General features: G+C 42.3%; 1 protein-coding gene across 1 annotated transcript in view; it reads right to left on the bottom strand.

Annotated features, from left to right (window-relative positions):
* The window catches only part of ABCA4 (ATP binding cassette subfamily A member 4), a 218507-nt gene that overhangs the window by 175043 nt on the left and 23416 nt on the right, over positions 1-20048 (bottom strand). The window contains exons 3-5 of the mRNA XM_077277785.1: positions 19443-19536; positions 18458-18599; positions 4373-4512 (exon numbers count right to left, since the gene is read on the bottom strand). Of these exons, the coding sequence (XP_077133900.1) occupies positions 4373-4512; positions 18458-18599; positions 19443-19536 (376 nt within the window). The remainder of the gene's footprint in view (positions 1-4372; positions 4513-18457; positions 18600-19442; positions 19537-20048) is intronic.

Below are 20048 nucleotides of genomic sequence, written 5' to 3'. Positions count from 1 at the left end.
GTTAATTTCAGTTCTTCAATACAAAAAGTGAACTTACATATTATATATAGTCATCACAAGCAGAATGATCTATTTCAAGTGTTTATTTCTGCTAATGTTGATGATTATGGCTTACAGCCAATGAAAACCCAAAAGTCATTATCTCTGTAATTTAGAATAATTAACAAAAAACACCTGCAAAGGCTTCCTAAGTGTTAAAAAATCCTTAGTCTTTTTCAGTAGGCTCCACAATCATGGGGAAGACTGCTGACTTGACAGATGTCCAGAAGGCAGTCATTGACACACTCCACAAGGAGGATAAGCCACAAAAGGTCATTGCTAAAGAAGCTGGCTGTTCAGAGTGCTGTATCCAAGCATATTAATGGAAAGTTGAGTAGAAGGAAAAAGTGTGGTAGAAAAAGGTGCACAAGCAACCGGGATAAACACAGCCTTGAAAGGATTGTTAAGAAAAAAACATTAAAAATTTTGGGGTAGATTCACAAGGAGTGGACTGCTGTTGGAGTCATTGATTCAGGAGCCATCACACACAGGAAGATGAGAGACACCAGATCCGACAATGCAGACGAGTTGAAGGCTGCTATCAAAGCAACCTGGGCTTCCATAACCCCTCAGCAGTGCCACAGGCTGATCGCCTCCATGCCATGCCGAATTGATGCAGTAATTGATATAAAAGGAGCCCCGACCAAGTATTGAGTGCATTTACTGAACATACATTTGAGTAGGCCAACATTTCGGATTTTAAAATCATTTTTCAAGTTGGTGTTATAAAGTATTCTAATTTAGTGAGATAATGACATTTGGGTTTTCATTGGCTGTAAGCCATAATCATCAACATTAACCGAAATAAACACTTGAAATAGATCACTCTTTTTGTAATGACTCTATATAATATATGAGTTTCACTTTTTGTAATGAAGAACTGAAATATATTAACTTTTTGATGATATTCTAATTTATTGAGAAGCACTTGTCCATGTATTTGGTGGTTAAAATCATTTTTGTAATTCAGTTTCATTCAACATTTTGCATGGCATTTCTTTTACATGACCCTTGTTTCCTTGCACATTCAACTTTGATTTGGTCTGTGGTTATAAATCAGCTGACAGGAGCTAAAAAAAAAGAATCGGATAAAATAGTTAAAAGCCTCCCATTGAATCATCAGAACAAGCTCACTGATGGATTCTCAGGTAACTCATTCTGCAGCCAGGAATAGATAGTGGAACACAAAGACTACAGAAGACAAACGGTGCAAAAATTAACAAAACCAATGACAAAAATTATTTTTAAAATGTATTAAAATATATATATATATATATATATATATATATATATATATATATATATATATATATATATTGCCAAAGGCATACAATGTCTCTGACTATTGATTTGTTATGAGTACATTTCTATATGCATATTTGCTAGCAGAAGGAAACAAAGGGAACAAGCTTCTGACTGTAGCAGTGTGATCGGAATGTGGCTTATATTCCAGGACAAAGTAACAGAACACAAGTTACAATTGTTTAAACTGTTTAGTCGTCTGGTATTTGCCATTCAACAGGGTCTTTGAAAGCCCCACTTAAAACTGACAGTGACTAATGAAGTGGCTGTTACCGTGTAGCTTGAGGATATACAGACATGTGGGTCTGCCTTCCATGCAGAAATCTTAAGTACAGTGTTAACACCTCTATACTTTCTGATAGACATTGTAGAGCGTTCTTCCTTCTCTAATAAGGGCAGTATCTGACCTTCCGGGCAAATGATTGCAAAACCAGAACTTGCGTCATACATGGTAAAGGACATCAGGGCGCTCACGAGCTTGTCTCAATAGAAATGACAAAAGTCTAACTTGTTCAATTTGCTTCCTTTTTGTGACCTTTTGGTCCTTTCTTCATTCCTGCTTTGGTCAGTAAAGGGAAAAAGGGCAGCAGCACTGGTTGATTAAAGGGCATCTCTCGTTTCTGAGAAAAACTCAAAAAGTGTCAAAAATGGTATTATAAGACTTTTCTCAAACACGTATCAATAAATCAGATTATTTCATTCTCTATTACAAAGTCCCTGTTTTCACTCTTAATTTGGCAGAATGAGCTCATAATCTGGAGCGATTCTCTTCAATGGGAGACATTAGCTGTGCGGGGGAGGGGGTGCTGATTCTATATAACATCTGCGAGACTTTGAGCTCAGAACTGGCAGGTTTCCAGGTGGATTCATCACTTCACCTGTTTCATCATTTCATCAAGTCACTGGTCCACAGAATTATATAATTGATTACCCTTTCTTAACAAAAAGTCAGTAAAAACAAGTCACAAATACGATGAATAATTCCACCAATGCATTTTAATTGGTAGAAAATTACTGATGCACAAATCAGATGGAAATTATCATCACTTTCCACCAGGACGCTGAACTGCATAGAGAATATTGGTAATCAGTCATTTAATAAGAGATCACAGTATATCATGCAGCAGAGCCAATTCAGTTAATCGTCCAACCCAGATTAATCTGGTAGAAGAGAACACAGCTGCTTCAGAAGGATTATTTTGCTAAAGGAGGACATAGCTGCTTCTAAAGAGTTAGGCCAAATTTGCACACGCACAAAAGCTTAAACGGTGTTATAGATCACAAATCCGATCTTACCGAACGCCGGGTCTCCTGACCTGATCTTACTGCCTTATATATGTGTATAAGGCAGGTTTCTCGGTATGCTCAGATCAAGAGACCAACTGCTTAAGCCGGGTTTTGCAATCTGAAAATTATCCATGTTTTATAAATGTATGAATTCCTATATAGATAAAAAACAAGAGGCGCGCCCTGTGTAACACTGTGGGCAACAGGTAAGGGTGAGTTGGAGGGTCGGTCGTCCACCTGACCAGGTTGTGCCTGGCACAACTGAATGAAGAGTGATGCATAATCTAATTGTGGCTGCTGCTGTGACCACTGAACTCACACCAAATGGAGAGAGGACATAACAAGTAAATGAGAGATGACTGCAGTGGATTTCAGGCGCTGCTGCTGACAAAGGTTAATCCTGGCGGTAAGTATAAAAATGTCCAATTTATTGCAACACATTTTGGAGTAGAACCTACTGTTTCATCGGGCATCAATGATGAAGAAGTAGGATGCCTGAGGAAGGAGTAGGTTATACTCTGAGACACGTTGCAATAAATTGGAATTTATGTATGCTTACCGCCTGGATTAATCTATGTCAGCAGCAGCGTCGGGGATCCACCACACTCCTCTGTCCTTTAAATGTGTGAATTTGGCCTAAATCTTCTAGAAGAATCAACAGCAGCAACACCGGAAGACTGTGAAAGTGTTTATTTCAATTATTGCTGAATTGATCTTACATTGCTGCTTATATAACTACATGAGCTACCATGGACAAAATCTGCAAGGAGTTTGTATGTTATCCTGTGTTTGCGTGAGTTTCCTCCATGTCCTCTGGTTTCCTCCCACACTCCAAAGACATACTGATAGGGAATTTAGATTGTGAGCCGCAATGGGGACAGTGATGACAATGTATGTAAAGTGTGGAATCAATGGCGATATATAGCTGAGTAAAATAAATAAATCAGGCGGCAGAACAGATCTCGCAGTGTTTACATGCTTTACACTCATAGTTTTCCCTCTCGCAATGGTATGGCCAAACTCAAAAGCAGGAAGTCTCCCAAAGCTGTCAAAATAGCTGCCAGAGGAGAGCCTGACTCCAGAACACACCAGTTTCTATAATCCTATAGGGCCAGAGCTTTTATAACTAAAATCGAGAGAATTGTTTAAAATTATACATTTTTGAGAAAAGTTTTATATTTTAGAATTCTCTGACTTCATGAGGTTTTTCTGGAGGTGTTAGGTACTTTTTAAGGGTGCTGAGCGGTGGTCTGTTTATGTGAGCTGGTGGGCTGTTCAAGGGTGCTGTAGTTTGGCGTCTTTGGTTGCGTCTCATGCATAAGGGCCGTCTGTGTCTTTCAGTATGGATCATGTGCACTCACTGATGATTCAAGGGCATTTGAAGATGTTTTGGTGTGCCAACAACAATTTCTTCCTGAATGTGTTTATCAAAACTAAGAGTATATGGGAATGATTTTACGAACAGAAGGAAAGTTATATAATGGTTTCAAAGGATTTAGTTTCATTAAGTACAATCCTAATATACTAATGTCGGCACAGATAACATTAGACATAACAAAGATCTGCCTAAAACTCAGATGCTAACTAATGCGCACGAGATCCCTCTGCCACTGACTTGTTTTATATGTTTTTCCTCTGCAACGGTCTACAACAAAGTCATCGAAAAGTTATAATTTATTCTTCTATATTTGCCAAGACAAGAAAGTCTAATCTCAAATGAACAGTTCAATGATTTAGAAATTACCATAAACTCTTCCAGGGTTAGTCCGAATGGTATCCATAAAATTGGATATAGTATACAGTTCCTTCCAGATCCGGCCAAGATGCTGTATTTCAGGCTTTTCGAAAAGCACATCTTGGACATCTTTATAAGCTCTTGCAAGGCTTAGAGGAAACAAAGAACAAATGGTTACTTGTTACACAAAATACTAGACCTGCAAACTGATAAAACTTCAGAGAGCTGAGCAGTTCTCATGAAATATACCAGGATTATGGTAGATTAACAGACGGCCGCACGAGGTTACTTGTATTATACAATACACACCGGATTCCCTTTTAAACAAATACTGTAACCAATTTTACATAAAAACTGTTTTGTCTGTTATAGATGCCGTATATAATGACTAGTTTTGGGTGTCATTTGAAAACTTAGAGTGAGCCTCCAAAAATGCTAAAAATTCTGTTTCTTTGGCTGCGCTGGAAAATTATAGGGCCAGATTCATAATTGCTTTTGTGCTCCTTTCAGTTTTAGTAAAAATGGTTTCTAATAGTGACTTTTTTAATTGCGTATATTCTTAATTACATTTTTGCCTTTTTTTAAGTAGTTCACTTCACTCTTTGCTTTTTTTGTTAGGCATAACGGGCTTGGGTTTGGTTATCCAGATGTTTTAGTGACTTTTCAAAATGTTACAAGATTTTTGAGCATTATTACTCCAGTACTCTTGCGGAATAAAGAATCTCCCCCCCCCCCCCTCCATAGTTGAAGATTATCATGAGACATTTTAAATCTTTAAAAAACAAACAATATTTTAAAAAATGACTGTCCTTGAATTGTTACCAATTCATCAAACATTGGACGCCCCTTTTGATAAATTTGGCAGAATATCTGCCAACGAAAAAAGAAAACACACAAAAGAAAAACGAATTGCAATGCAGAAAATAATGAAACTGGGCCATAGGGTATACAAAATGTTACAGCCTGTACTAGTATCTAGGCAGCTGATGACCAGCGCAACCTGAGATCTGAAGGGAGCAGCACCATTATACCCATTTTGTACAGGCAAATATATTTATATAATTATATCGATCAGAGCTACATATAAATCTATGCAGAACAACTCCCAATAACATATGTATAATCAGATAAATGGAGTAAAAAATAGTAGTTACTCACCGATAACGGTGTTTCTCTGAGCCCATGACGGCACCACGGAGAGTGGGGATCCGCCCATCAAGGACAGGAAACCTACAGATAAAAAGGCGGTACCTCTCTCCCGCATCAGTTTGTTAACAGAGCATAAAGGGAACATCAGGTTAATGATTACAAATGTTTCAACATTACTAAACCTTAATAGAGATACCGCGTGCTTAATGATTATATACATAACTAAACATTATAAGAATGTGCACACCCACGTGTGAGGGAGGGAATGTACGGGTGCCGTCATGGGCTCAGAGAAACACCGTTATCGGTGAGTAACTACTATTTTCTCTGTCCCCCATGACGGCACCACGGAGAGAATTGCAGAGACTGTACATTAGGGAGGGACTACCACTTCCAGAACCCTTCTACCAAAGGTAAGGTCTGAGGAAGAATTTAAGTCCAACCGATAGTGCCTAAAGAAAGTTGAGGGTGAAGACCAAGTAGCAGCTCTACATATCTGGTCTATTGTTGCTCCGGCTCTCTCTGCCCAGGAAGCCGCCATCGCCCTAGTTGAATGAGCTTTAACTTCCCCTGGAGCTGGCATCCCGCTTGAGGTATACGCGAGGTTGATGGCATCTCTGATCCATCTTGCCAACGTACCCTTGGAGGCCTTTTTGCCTTTCCGAGGGCCCTGAAAACACACAAAGAGAGAACCTTCCTCTCTACACTCCCTAGTAGCCTCCAGGTAATGGATGAGACACCTTCTAACATCCAATGTGTGTAGTGATTTTTCCCCCTCGTTTTTAGGGTTAGGACAAAAGGAGGGAAGAGAGATCTCTTGGGACCTATGGAACCGGGAGGCCACTTTTGGTAAGTATGCCGGATCAGTTTTTAACACCACCCTGTCCTCCAATATTAGAGTGAAGGGTGGCCCGGCTGACAAGGCTTGTATGTCGCTAATTCTTCGGGCTGAAGTGAGGGCTACCAAAAGGGAGGTCTTAAGGGATAGAATCTTTAAGGGAAGTTCTTTTAAGGGCTCAAAGGGTGCTTTGGTAAGGGCCGTGAGAACTAGATTTAAGTCCCACTGTGGGGCTCTACGTGAGGGTAGAGGCCTAGATCTTTCTGCCGCCTTAACAAATCTGGAAACCCAACGATTCCTTGCTAGATTGTAATTAAACAGTGCCCCAAGTGCGGCAATATGCACTTTCAGTGTATTAGTGGCTAGGCCTTTTTCCAGCCCATTTTGCAGAAATTCTAACACCAATTTGAGAGGGATTCCTTCGGAGACTTTAGCCCCTGAGGAAGAGAGGAATTTCTTCCAGATTTTACCATACTGCTTAGTAGTTGTTAATTTTCTACTTTTTAAGAGGGTTGACACTAGACCTTGAGAAAAACCTTTCTCTATCAGTAACCCCCTCTCAAATTCCAAGCTGTCATGTGTAACCTCGCTACCTGCGGGTGTGATACTGGACCCTGGAATAGGAGGTTGGGCAGGTCTGGGAGTATCCACGGGTCTGTTATGGACATCCTTCTGGCCCAGGAAAACCAAGTTCTCTTCGGCCAGAAAGGGGCAATCAATATCACCCGGGCGCTGTCTTCCCTTATTTTCCTCAGAACCGCTGGTATCAGTGTGATAGGGGGAAATGCATAGGCCAGTTTGTGCTTCCAAGGAATCATGAAAGCGTCCAGCGCCACCGGGTTCCCTGCTGGGTTTATGGAACAAAATGTGGTCACCTTTCGATTTAGGTTGTTTGCGAAGAGATCTATTGTCGGAACCCCCCACATCTCTGCTATTTGATTGAATATGGACTGGTTCAGTTCCCATTCCCCCTGTTTTAGGCAGACCCGACTCAGGTAGTCTGCCTTGACATTGTCCACCCCTTTTATATGAAGTGCCGTCAAGGATGCTAAATTTTCCTTGGCCATCTGTAAGATTGAATGTGTGACTTCCATCAGTGGTTGAGAGTGTGTTCCCCCCTGATGGTTTATGTATGCCACTACCACTCTGTTGTCTGAAAACAGTCTTACATGATGTGAGTGAAGGGGTTTTTGGAACTCTGTAAGAGCGAATTTTACTGCCAGTAATTCCCTCATGTTGGAGGATGCTTCCTTTACGTCGTCTGACCATGTCCCCTGAACCACTCGATCGAGTAGGTGAGCCCCCCAGCCGAAGGGACTTGCGTCTGTGGTCACCACCTTTGACACTGGGATCACCCATGGTAGACCGCGGCCCAAATTGCTGTCTTTTGTCCACCAATCTAGCGAGAGAATTGTGTTTGATGAGAAGGTGAACTGACTTTCTAAATTTCCTTTCAGGGAAATTTCTTCCGCTAGTATCTGCCATTGCAGTTCCCTTGTGTGTGACTGGGCCCATTGGATGGCAGAAATACAGGCTGTCATGGACCCGAGGAGAGACATTGCTTCTCGAAGTGATATAGAGGGGAGATCTCTTGCCCTGGACACCAACCCCACCATCTTTTGGATCTTTTCTTGGGGTAGGCGACATTCCTGGGAAATGGAATCCAACGTGATTCCCAGGTACTCCTGAATCTGACTCGGTATTAGTCTGGACTTCTTCAGATTCAGGAGCCACCCCAAGCTTTCCAAAGAGTCCATAACTAACTCTAGCTGGTTTTTGCAATGTTGGGGAGAGTTCCCTATTATCAGGAAGTCGTCCAGACATGGGACGATTAGGGTGTTCTGTTTCCTCAGGTCTGCCATGACTTCCGCTATCAATTTGGTGAATACCCGTGGGGCTATTGCGAGACCGAACGGGAGGGCTGTAAACTGATAATGCTTTACCATCCCTTCTATTTCGATTGCCACCCTGAGGAATTTTTGGAAGTCTTTGTGAATGGGGACGTGGTAGTATGCGTCCTTTAAGTCGAGTACTACCATGAAACAATACGGAAACAACATTTTGACTGCTGTCTTTATTGTTTCCATTTTGAAAGGTTCTACAATCAGGTGTCTGTTTAAATTTTTTAAATTGATAATTGTCCTGAAAGACCCGTCTGGCTTTTTCCTGAGAAAAATCGGAGAGTAGAACCCTCTCCCCTTTTCTTGGAGGGGGACCTCCCGAAGAACCCCTTTGTTTAATAACGTTGTGACTTCCTGTTCCAGAGCTATCCGCTCCTGCGGAGAAGCTCTCTGAGATGTCACCAGGAAGGACGGCTGAGGGAACGTAAGAAATTTGAATTTTAGTCCCGAGTGTATCAAGTCCAGAATCCAGGCACTGCTGGTTATCTTTTCCCAGGCTGAGAGGAAGAGGGACAATCTTCCTCCCACCTGGTGCAAAAGTTCATTGTGAGGGTTTTTTGGGATCGGTGGGGCTTTTGTTGAAAATAAACCCTTTATTCTTATTCTTTTTGTCTTCCCATCTGTCCTGTGGCCTAGGGGGCTTCCTACGGAAGAATTTTTTACTCCGAAAAGGACGTTTGTAAGATGGGTATTGCAGGACGGGAAAGGACTTCTTTTTGTCCCCTGCCTTTTCCAAAATATCATCCAGAGTAGAGCCGAAAAGGAATTCTCCTTCACAGGGAATATTACAAAGTTTAGCCTTTGTTTGGAGGTCTCCAGGCCAACATTTGAGCCAGAGGGCTCTCCTGGCTGCATTGGAGAACACCGCTGACCTGGCCGAAAGCCTGATGGAGTCTGCTGACGCATCGGCCAGAAAAGCGGCTGCCCCTTTCATTACTGGTAGGGTATTTAGTATACTGTCTCTGGAAGCTTTATCCTTGAGCTGGGATTCCAGCTGGTCAAGCCACACCATAAGGGAGCGGGAAGTGCAAGCTGCGGCCACCGCTGGTTTTAGGCCCCCTCCTGCTGCTTCCCAGGAACTTTTTAAGAAAGCATCCGCTTTTTTATCCATGGGATCTTTCAAGACCCCCATGTCTTCAAAAGGTAGGGCAAACTTTTTTGACGCTTTAGCGATTGCTACGTCTAATTTGGGTGCTTTTTCCCAAAAGGAGCATTTAGGGTCTTCAAAAGGGTATTTCCTTTTGGGTGTAAGCAGGGCCTTTCTTAAAGGTTTTTTCCACTCTTTGTTTATTAAGGCTTGTATTTTATCATTAAGGGGAAACACCCTTCTTTTTTTCTGCTCCAGTCCACCGAACATGATATCTTGGACTGATTTTTTAGTGTGGGATTCAGCAAGACCCATGGTACTTCTGACCGCTTTAATTAGGGAGTCCGTTTCTTCTAATGGGAAGCAACTACGACCTCCCTGAGAAGAGGATGATGAAGAGGATGATGAAGAATCGGAGGAATTTGAACTAATCTCTCCGCTATCCGAGTCACTAGAATCAGATATAGGGTTTTTTTGTTTAATTTTTTTACGTTTTTTACCCTCCTGGAGAGACTTAAAGGTATCTTCCACCTGAGTTTTAATTAGTGTTTTGAGTTCTGTGGCGAACCCCGGAAGCCCTTCACAGAGAGTCTCCTCCATACAGGATTTACATAATCTTTTTTCCCATGAGGCAGGTAAATCTTCTTTACAAAGTGCGCAGATCCTGTGTTTGGACTTCCCTGCGCTCTTCCTTCCCTAAAACAAGCAAGAGAAAGGTAGGCTCTATTAGCCGGAGCATTCACGGAGATCACTCACCACCTGGTGTACCCTCAGTACCGGCTGTGGATGGTCCGTATCAACTGTCTGGTGCTCCTTTGATCCGGAAGCAGCACTAGAATTTTTGCTGTGCTGAGATCCAGACCGCGCTCCGGCTCCACGCCGCTGGACATGAGAGGCCCCTTGCCCCTGCTGCCAGCGTTTCTGCTGCTGCTGCTGCGGTGCCTGCGTTTGCTGCGCTGGTGAGCCCTGTAATTCGGGGTCACTCATAGCTGCTGGGGAACGCTGGCTGTACTCCATTAGAGCAACTAGCCAGGGAGTCAGCTTCATTTAAATATTCCACGCGCCGATTTCCGCGCGCTCCCCGACGCTTAGCAGTGCGCATGCGCAAACCCCAGCATGCCCCACGTTGTCCCAGCAAGCCCTGCGCCGCCCAGAATGCCCTGTATCGACCAGAAGGCATTGCGGCACCCGCGCGTGCGCATTACAAACCAGGAAGCCGGCAACACGCCGCTGCTGTCTCCTGATGCGCTCGCATTGCCGCGCCGTGCTCCACCTATGGAGGGACCCCTCACAGTGGAATTCGCGCGGGTGTGCCATGTGGAATCCCCACCAAGTGAGGATTCCTCTAGGAGCCGCAGCGCTGCTGCTGCGGTCCCCCGCTCACCCTAGAGACCTACTGATCCCAGCGGTGGCGCTTCGGGTGGCCCAGCCTAGCCGAGGCAGGGAACCCCCGCTGCCTGAACCGGTCTGACTGGCCCCGGAATCCAACGACGATCTGAGGTAAGATCTGCTGCAGGTCCCTCAAGGACAGGAAACCAAACTGATGCGGGAGGAGGTACCGCCTTTTTATCTGTAGGTTTCCTGTCCTTGATGGGCGGATCCCCTCTCTCCGTGGTGCCGTCATGGGGGACAGAGAAAGAACTGTTTATAAATAAAAGGGTATAATGTTTAGAAACATTATACCCTTTTATTTATAAACAGTTCTTTTGACTCCATTTATCTGATTATACAAATATATATATATATAATGGCCATCAGGGCATCTATGCAGCTCTTTCCTTACAGTACTCAGCCAATCAAGTTTAGGGAAATGACACAACTTCATGTATCAGCCGATACATGAGGCATCAGGAGTTGTTCTTTTTTGTAGGATAACCAATATAATATTCTCTCAGAAGGTTAACTCCTATTTTTGGCATCTTAGAAACATATTCATGTTAGCGCAGTATTGGGTTCACTACACTGCCCCCAAAAGCACAACCACCAGGTTATGTATTTATATCTGCTCAAATCCTGTTTGTCATGTTAAATTTTTAATTAAAAAAAATTATAAAATAAAATGTAACACATCCATCATAGTATTATGTTTAACTGCACAAATATTAGGATTCAGTTGGGGGATATTACTCTCTAGAATATCTGTACATCCTACAATTTCCCTTCACTAAAATGTTAGTCAACCCATGCTATTAGCCATTAGTCGTCCTCCATATTCAGGTGTGAAGTTTGGCTCATGTTTGAGAGTCAATTTATGGCGTGTACCCCTCAAAAATTACTCTTGCATCTGTTGCACCAGTAAAGTTGCAGGAAAAGGGACTGGTGGTGTTGCATGTCCGGTGGTCGGAGGGAAGGCACCGGAGGGTATCTGCCTCCCCAACAAGAGACTGACATATTACAGAAGCTTCTTAAAACAACAGGAATTTTATTAGCAGTGTCTAACAATATGAAGATTTGCAGAGAAACAAACAAATTCTGGGACACAGTCTTTGTTATATATGGACCCAGTTCTTTACCTGTGAAGTGCCGCACGCCAACTCTGTAACACCACCTGTATTCTTGTTGGTTGAAGTCAAAACTCACTTCATGGTTTTCCTGGTAGACACACAATTCATCCCAGTTACCCTTCTTCCCTAGTTCCTGAAGGTCTCAATAGGTCTTCGCCCACCATCGGTGGTTACTGCAGCCCTATTCTGGTTTATGCCTCTCAGATACTGGCCTGGTTACTCTGCCATTCCCAGTATCCTCTGTTCAGTTGATAAAATCACAGATTTGGGGATACAGCCATTAGCTCTGAATTCTTGCCCATCACTGTTATTCTATTCCTCGCTATCCGGTAGAATGGTGGGGTCCATGGATTCTTCACTAAGCAGCATTACCCTCAGTCTTTGTGAGCTTGCATTACTCTACAAGTAACAGCTACAACCAATGGCGGTACTGTGGTACGTCTACAACTAACTTCATCTCTCCAGTCTTTGCATGCTTAGATCCATTACTACATTAACAAATGCTGCCCATTCACTTCATACACAGGAATGATAAGGAAATATACTTCAAGAAGGCAGTTTCACGATACATGATTAGTTTTACTGTGCTATCAAAAAATAGAGTCCACAGCATGAAATTTGTAGGAGAACCCACCATAAAAGGCTTGTCAGTGGGGGCAGCAGGAGCCATGGCAAAATTCCATTACTCAGGTACTTAATCCCTACTTGTCAACTCTTCCAGAACAACATGAGATTTCCCATGATGTCCTACTAACTTCCATGAAAGCAGTGCTCAATCAGTGTTTGCCATGCAATGCCCCTGAGTTCTGACCTAGAGACGTCCAAACAAGTGGCAAGAAAGGGGAATATATGGGGTGCAGTCTATAAAAGGAGGCAAGATCTGTTAAAGAAAGGGTGTTAAATAAAAAAAAGTGCTAATTTGCTCCTGCCAGGCCAAAAGTTTATAAAAGTTGAGAAGTGTGGTCTAGAAACCCAGTCTAAATATAAGACCGATAGAGAATGTCACAGTCCATTATTCTGCTTTGTGATTGTAGCTTTATACAGTCGAGAAGCCTAAAATGAAACGTTGTGAATTTGAGATACATCTTTTGTTACTATATAGTTTACAGTCATGGTTTTCAACCTGTGGTTCATGCAACCCAGAGGGGACATTTCAAGCCTGTAGGTGGGCTTCTAATGTCAAAGTGTAGACTCACACTATAGCTTGCCTCTGGGGGTACTCTGACACAATTAATCTTAGTATTTGACTTTGGCAAGGAACGTTAAGAAACACCATTCCATAAGTTTTACTGAGCTCAAGCAAATCTTGTACATTTTTCTCAGGAGGTGAACACCTTACTCATCGTTCATATCAGAGCAAAGGTAACCCATCAACTTGGACACTGGGCAAGCGTAACAAAGAAATAAAACAGCAATGGTGAGATTTAGTCTAGAAGCTTACAGTCTATGGACAGTTCCATTAGGAAACAGCTGGTGTCATCAATGACAACATAAACTTTTCCAAGTTTTAATTTCACCATGGAACAAATCATCTCATTGTCTATTACCGTGTTCCAAAATTGACAACATATCTAAAACATAGTTGTAGTAACCAAATACTTCTTTGGATCCAATTATTTGCCTGAACGATCATTAGGATATTGACAAGAATATCCAGGTAATTTAATTAACTAATTTAGAAGTCAGTGGGTGGTGGACATGTCAAGTACTAAGAAAACATTGAGTGGGGGAAGCTGTCTTGAAGTCAATAAGATTCATTCCTTACGATAAAGGATATCAAGTGTCTCCACCATGAAATACTTGGTGTTAATACATATCCTTTACCAGTGAAACATCTCGAGTCTGTACACGTTTGCTCCCCGGCGTCCTCAAAATATCAGTAAAGACCCTGTATAATAACAAAGGCTGCATACAAAGGTTTGTTGTAAACCGGTGGCAACCAAGACTATGATTGATACCATAGCACCTATTTTCTTATCACCCTTGTTACATATCCTGTAACATCCGGGCTTTGCCCACAATGAGGCTTTTGTTTGCAATTACAAAAAAGACCAAGTCTAAAAATGTAGTTGAACCACTACCGCCTATCTGCAACTTTCTAAAATTGTTCTATTCTTGCGTTTAGAAGGTCTGTGTCCTGTCATTCAGTGACCCGAAATGCTGCAAAGCTGTCATCAATTTGTGTTGTTGCTGTTCTTGTGTCCAAAAGATTAGAATGGGAAATAAAGAAAAATAGCATTTTTGGCAATCTGGTTATTGAAAGAAGTCTGCTTAATTAAAACAGTTCATTAAGTTACTTACCGTATTTTATTTTACAAAGTAATACAAACAGGAGCATAAAAATATAGGATTCTAATAGAACAAAGGCGTTTTCAATCCTCTACCAGGATCTTTACCAGAAGATGCGTTCTACAAAACACGTTTGGTCTTAAAGACTCTCATAGGTAGATTTTTATAGAACTTTTGGAACATAAAATAAGCGGTTACGTGCTGCCCGATCCACGGGCATAGCATGCATCAGACACTGGTTGTGCGATTTCCACTATGTATGTTTGACTGTGAAATGCTGTAGCTTTTCAGAGAAAGACATTCTTTAAAAGCAACCAGGGACTGAGCCATACAGGAGACTAATGGGACAGGCAGGTCCCCGGTGGCTTCTCACCCAATCCAGGGAATCCCAGGCTTCGTTTCCTAACCCTGGTTCCGCTGTCCTCTGCTGTGCTCAACATCTGGTTTTGCATTTTGCCTGGAATGGATCAATTACATAATCTCCTTAGACCTATTTAAAGCCCATTTAGACACACAGTTGGGTCTTGGGATTGAGACTCTAGTGTTCCATGTTTGATATTTTTCTATTATCTGTATTGTATCTGACATCCATCCCTGTTGGGTTCCACTCCATGTGGCTGTTTGCTCTGGAGTTTCCAGTTAATGCTGGTCCCCATAATTCCATGTGTCCTATGGTAGTTGCACCAACGCCTGCAGTTCATGTGCCCACTGGGAGCAGAGACTTTACGGACTCACCTCACTTGGTCAGCCCTTACATCCTGGCGTGACAGATCTCTCCTTCCGTTTACAGGAAAGACCCATCACACTGGAGACCCACCTGTCCAACCAGTCCCCTGTGCAGCTTGGTCCCTGGCGGCATTTAAAGTATGATATCATCTGAAACACCGCAACGTTTCAGGGTCAAACCTTGCTGAGATCATGAAGCCAGTTAGCATGTATCAGCTGTCAAGTTTAATCTTTGGAAGTAAGAACACTGCTTTCTAGAACCAGTGTCAAACATACTCATTTTTTCTTTATTGTCCATTATATACACTGTGGGCACTGAAGGTGATCCGGCAAGGTGATGGCTGCAGTCAGCACATTGCTATGCCTCAGGTGAGCATTTAGAGATTATATTTATTTTTGAACATACTTATATTAATTATACTTTTTATGGGAGCACACATGTCCCTCTACTTTTTTCTGCAATAAATGATTTTACAGATTGACATATATTATTAAAACAATAAATTGTGTTGAGTGTTAGTTGGTCATAGACATCACACAACCTGTGTGAAAAGACATAAATTCTGTAATATTCATTATCATAATATTGCTTCATTTATCAAGCCAAAAGTGCGTACTCTTATGTGGTAGAGGAACTTTGGGGCTACCTCAGGGCTTTATGGGGTATTCCCTTCTCGTACATTTACAGACGGTATATCCACGATATATGCCATAAATGTATAAAAGATGCCAAAACCGCAAATGCAACTTTTTTATATCTCGAGAACAGGGTCTTATTGCATGCCACTGTCAGCAGAGAAGCGGTCGGGATTCAGTAATTTGTACGAGAATTACAACCACCTCTGTGCAGAAAGCAGAAAGTGACGGAGCCCCGTTCTTGAGATAAATGAAGGTCCCATTGGTGGGATCCATCTGTGAAAAAGAGAGTGTGTTTGTGCAAAAAAAAAACCTGAAAAATTGATTCTCCCAGGCCAACAGTTTATAAAAGTTGGTGTAGAAAAACTTATTAAAAATAGAGAACCTATAAAGAATTTCCAAGTCCATTTTCATGCTTTGTGGTTGCAGTTTCATACAGCTCCCCTGTCTATAGACTTTTATAAACAACAAGTGTGATTATATCTCTTACTGAAGACAGATCTGTAGACAGATTTAAGTAAATTTTGAGAGTGAATATTCAGTGCAGTGAAGTGAGAAGTGAATAATAAGTGGGGAAAGAAACATTTTTCTCTTAAAATATATTGCAAAGATTCTTATCCTCACTTGTACTGTTGATTTCTGGAAATAAACTGTGTGGTTACTATTCATCATGTTATTTATATCGATCTAGGTATTATTGTAACACCAGCATCCCAGCAGGGCCCCTCTCCCTCCTTCCGGCAGGGATGCCGACCTGCTAACCGCCACGGCCTTTCTGCTATGTCCGCAGCTCTGACCTACATCGCGGCTCCCTGCTTTCCGGGTCTGCGCACGCCTCGCAGGTCTCCTGGCAATGCGCTTAGTGTGCGCGCACTCCCTGCTTCTTAAAGGGGCAGCATGTGCACTCCTAAAGTGTCCCCAGTCTACAGCTAGGTATATAAGGCACCCTTCCCTGTAAGGAGGTAACTGAGCAATTTCAGTTGTTAGTTAGTCTACTACTGTCAAGTCCGTTGTCAAGGCCCTGATTCCATACTCATCCTGTTAGCCTAAACCTGAACCTGATCTTGAAACCGTCCTGCCCTGTGTGTCTGAGCACGTCCCATCAGTACCAACCATCCTGTCCTGTGGGCCCGAGCCCGTCCTGTCAGTACCAGCCAGAGCCGGACTGGCCATCTTGTAAATGCCAGAAGGGCATGTCTGGTCATGGGCTGCCTTGCCTGCTGAGTTATTAGCTGGATCGGTGTTCTCAAGACACCCATACTGTTAAGAGTTGTGAAGGAGCGCTAAGTCGCTGACTCCGTCACTTACCCCAGCAGGCCACAGGTATCATTAGAAATATTGGTCTTGTAAATCTTCCTTTCCTCCATCCAGGGTCATACTAGTGATATATCCCATCTGGTGCTTGGGGATGGGGACAGCATCAGCCTGTGTGATTTCAAATGACAGGACTGAATTTCATCCCCAGTCCGTACCTGCCATCCTGTCCTGTGATCCAGATCCTGTCCTGTCTGATACTCCGAGTCCGTACCAGTGTCCCTGACCCTTGGGATCAGCTGCTGCAGTACTGCCCTTGAGTGGTCTCTGGCGGTTACATGTAGCTCAAGTTTAACCTCACCATCAGAGGCTCTAGTGAAGACCAGGTAGCCGCTTCGTTACGCACCTTCAGGGTAAGCCCGTCTCATGGCGCAGTGGGTGCACACCCACCGGCATGAAAATTATACTGTCACACAGAATATGGAAAGTTCCACCAAAATGAAAAGTTGCAGTATAGGTGTATTCCCATAAAGGGAACCTGGTATTTACCTGCAGACATAGCAGACAGTTTCATGTAAAAAAAGTTTGAAACATGTTTGGCTGTCTAAATGGAAAATCGCCTCAAGGAGAAAATGAAGTTATATTCTCCCTGTAGCTGCTCATTTCTAGTCATCAGGGTGCTGCACGTTGCTGTAATAGTTAGCACTCACTGTACATAGTGTGTACAGCTCCTTCACTGATAACCTGATCCTGCGGACTGGATGGCATATGCCTTGTGTGCTAGAGAAAATGCTAACAAATAACTCAAATATACTGTCCCCCAGTTATTCTTACTAAAAATCGACTCAGAATTTGACAACAGGATGTAACGATTTTCCTTATCAACCCTATACAGTATGATATCAAGTCCTCTTCTTCTTTGAAGAGGCAATTTGCATATTTAATTTGCTAGAGGAGAATTGCATGGCCTATACGTCTCCTTACACTGCCATGTCAGGGATGTCACTATCCACAAGTAGAGACTTTACCCCTTAGATTCCCAGTCTGAGGACTCTCATACAGTCAAATCCAATCTAATGCTTTGCACTGAGGAGTGGCAATGCCCCGAAACACGTGTTTGTAAACTAAGATTCTGGTTTGACTTTTATCCTAAGTCATGTGTCAAGGATCATCAAAGGGTCGATATTGACTTTTAGGATTGCTACTTCCAATAGGTGGCTCTTCCTCCTGAAGAGGCTATTTACATACCTATAAAGTATGACACGGTCACAAGGAACACCCGTCCAACTGGCAACACCCAGTTATCAATTTCCAAGAGGCAAAATTGCGGAACCGCACTATGTAAAATCTTAATATAAAAATTGTATATATTTTTTTAAGCAAACAGGAGATGACAGCTCCTCCTAATTCTACAACCTATAGTCAAACTATTTTATCAAGTTTATATTTTGTGAATTCTTTTATACAGCTCAGTAGAGATAACATCAACAAACTGGTGTAACCGCTTGGACTTCCCCTACCCCTTTCAATGCATTTGCCATTTAACCTGCTCTATAATACTTTTAAAGAATGTGGGGGAATGTTTCACCCCTGGGTGAACTTTTTACCTTGATGTGACGGCCTTTGAGGAGCTATGAAGACTCATCCACTAATGCATTGTGTTATACAGATCCCCCGAGAATGTATACATATACAGCCATGACTACTTACATAGAATTGTTGTAGTTTGAGACGACGCCGGGCGACTCTCCACGTGTAGGACTTCTAAAACAAGGGTTATTGGTATTGCAGAATATTCCATGTAACCACGGCAAAACCCCTGCCGATGGCATCGCCTTGTTTGGGAAATGACCTGCATAAATGGATAAATACCAGGAAAATAATTAAAATTTAGCTTTAGTATTTAAAACAGCACTTGTCAAAACATCAGAAGTCTATGCGCTACATTCCTTTTAGGTTACTTGAAGGCCTCTTTTTTTTTTTTTGTTCGTGTCTGGACTTTATCTGCCTGAAGGTATGCATCTCCTAAACCCATGCAATTGAGGGGCACATCTTGACGTCTTATTCTCTACCGTGACCAGTGGAAACTTTTGGATTCCTGATAAGGTGGTACATTTTTCAAGCATATGTAAACACCTGTCTCTTTAACATCCACAAGCTAACTGAATGTTTCATGGTTTAATAATGGTGGAAATAATTAAAACACGCATACGCTGAATATAATATTAACTACAACCACAGATCAATCATTAAAGGATCATTCAGGCGTATAAAGTGTTCTCCCTATGATGCATGCTAAATCATGCATGCTAAGCACCCAGTAATCTAAGTGACACATTGTTAGATTCGGGGTAGCTCTATGACTACATCATGTTGCTCTCAGATGAGGTAGCAACAACCTGCTGACAGATTCCCTTTAAAGGCAATCTGTCACCAGATTTTTGATACAGCCTCCGTTTGAAGACTTCCATTGAAGGAGAACTCACCACCTCTAATGGCAGCCTGTTCCACTCATTGATCACCCTCACTGTCAACCTCACTGTCAATAAGTGTTTTCTAATATCTAATCTGTATCTTCTCCGTTTCAGTTTCATTCCATTTGGTTTCCATAGCACATTACTTATTGTGTGCAGTGCAACATCTATTGAAATGATTGTGAAAAAAAAACAAAAGAGAGTAACTAGAGATTCCTTACATTCATGTTGGCGGTACAAGGGGTTCGCATTTCTCAGCCAAACCAGGACGAGAATCAATGATAAGGGCCAAAATATTTCCACAAAAAAGCGAAGCTGTCAAATAGAAAATTGTAAAAATTCAGCATCAAAATTGTTAAGAACAATTACACCTTGTAACACATGGAAGGAAATATTTCTAACTAATATAGAAATCTAGACTGCCTGGGGGAATTTATGGACGTGGGTGTGCAGATGCGCCCGCTGTCCTACTGCCAAGAGCTGTCTCCAGGATCTGCCTACACCTAATGCTGCAATCCCAAAAGTGCTTTTCGGAAAGATAGAACAGGTGAGGTCAAATTGTAAACTCAATCCCATTTATAATTCCCTTCAAGATAATGAATATCAGCAAGTGTCAACTGTAATAATAGTTCTAGTAGAAAATTTGCCTATAAGGGCACATTCAGAAAATCATACCATGATCGGAACGCAGTGCATGGACTGGCCGGCAGCTCTCCCGACCAAACCGCAACAGTTTCCTGTATTTCTATGCAGCTGTCACGCTCGGGTCATGAGAGCTGCCGGCCAGTCCGAGCATTGTGGTCCGATCTCGGTCCGATTTATACGGC

Source organism: Ranitomeya variabilis, chromosome 8 (genome assembly GCF_051348905.1).
Source record: "Ranitomeya variabilis isolate aRanVar5 chromosome 8, aRanVar5.hap1, whole genome shotgun sequence".
In the NCBI taxonomy this organism is placed as follows: Eukaryota; Metazoa; Chordata; class Amphibia; order Anura; family Dendrobatidae; genus Ranitomeya; species Ranitomeya variabilis.
This window is presented reverse-complemented; position numbering and strand designations above follow the sequence as displayed.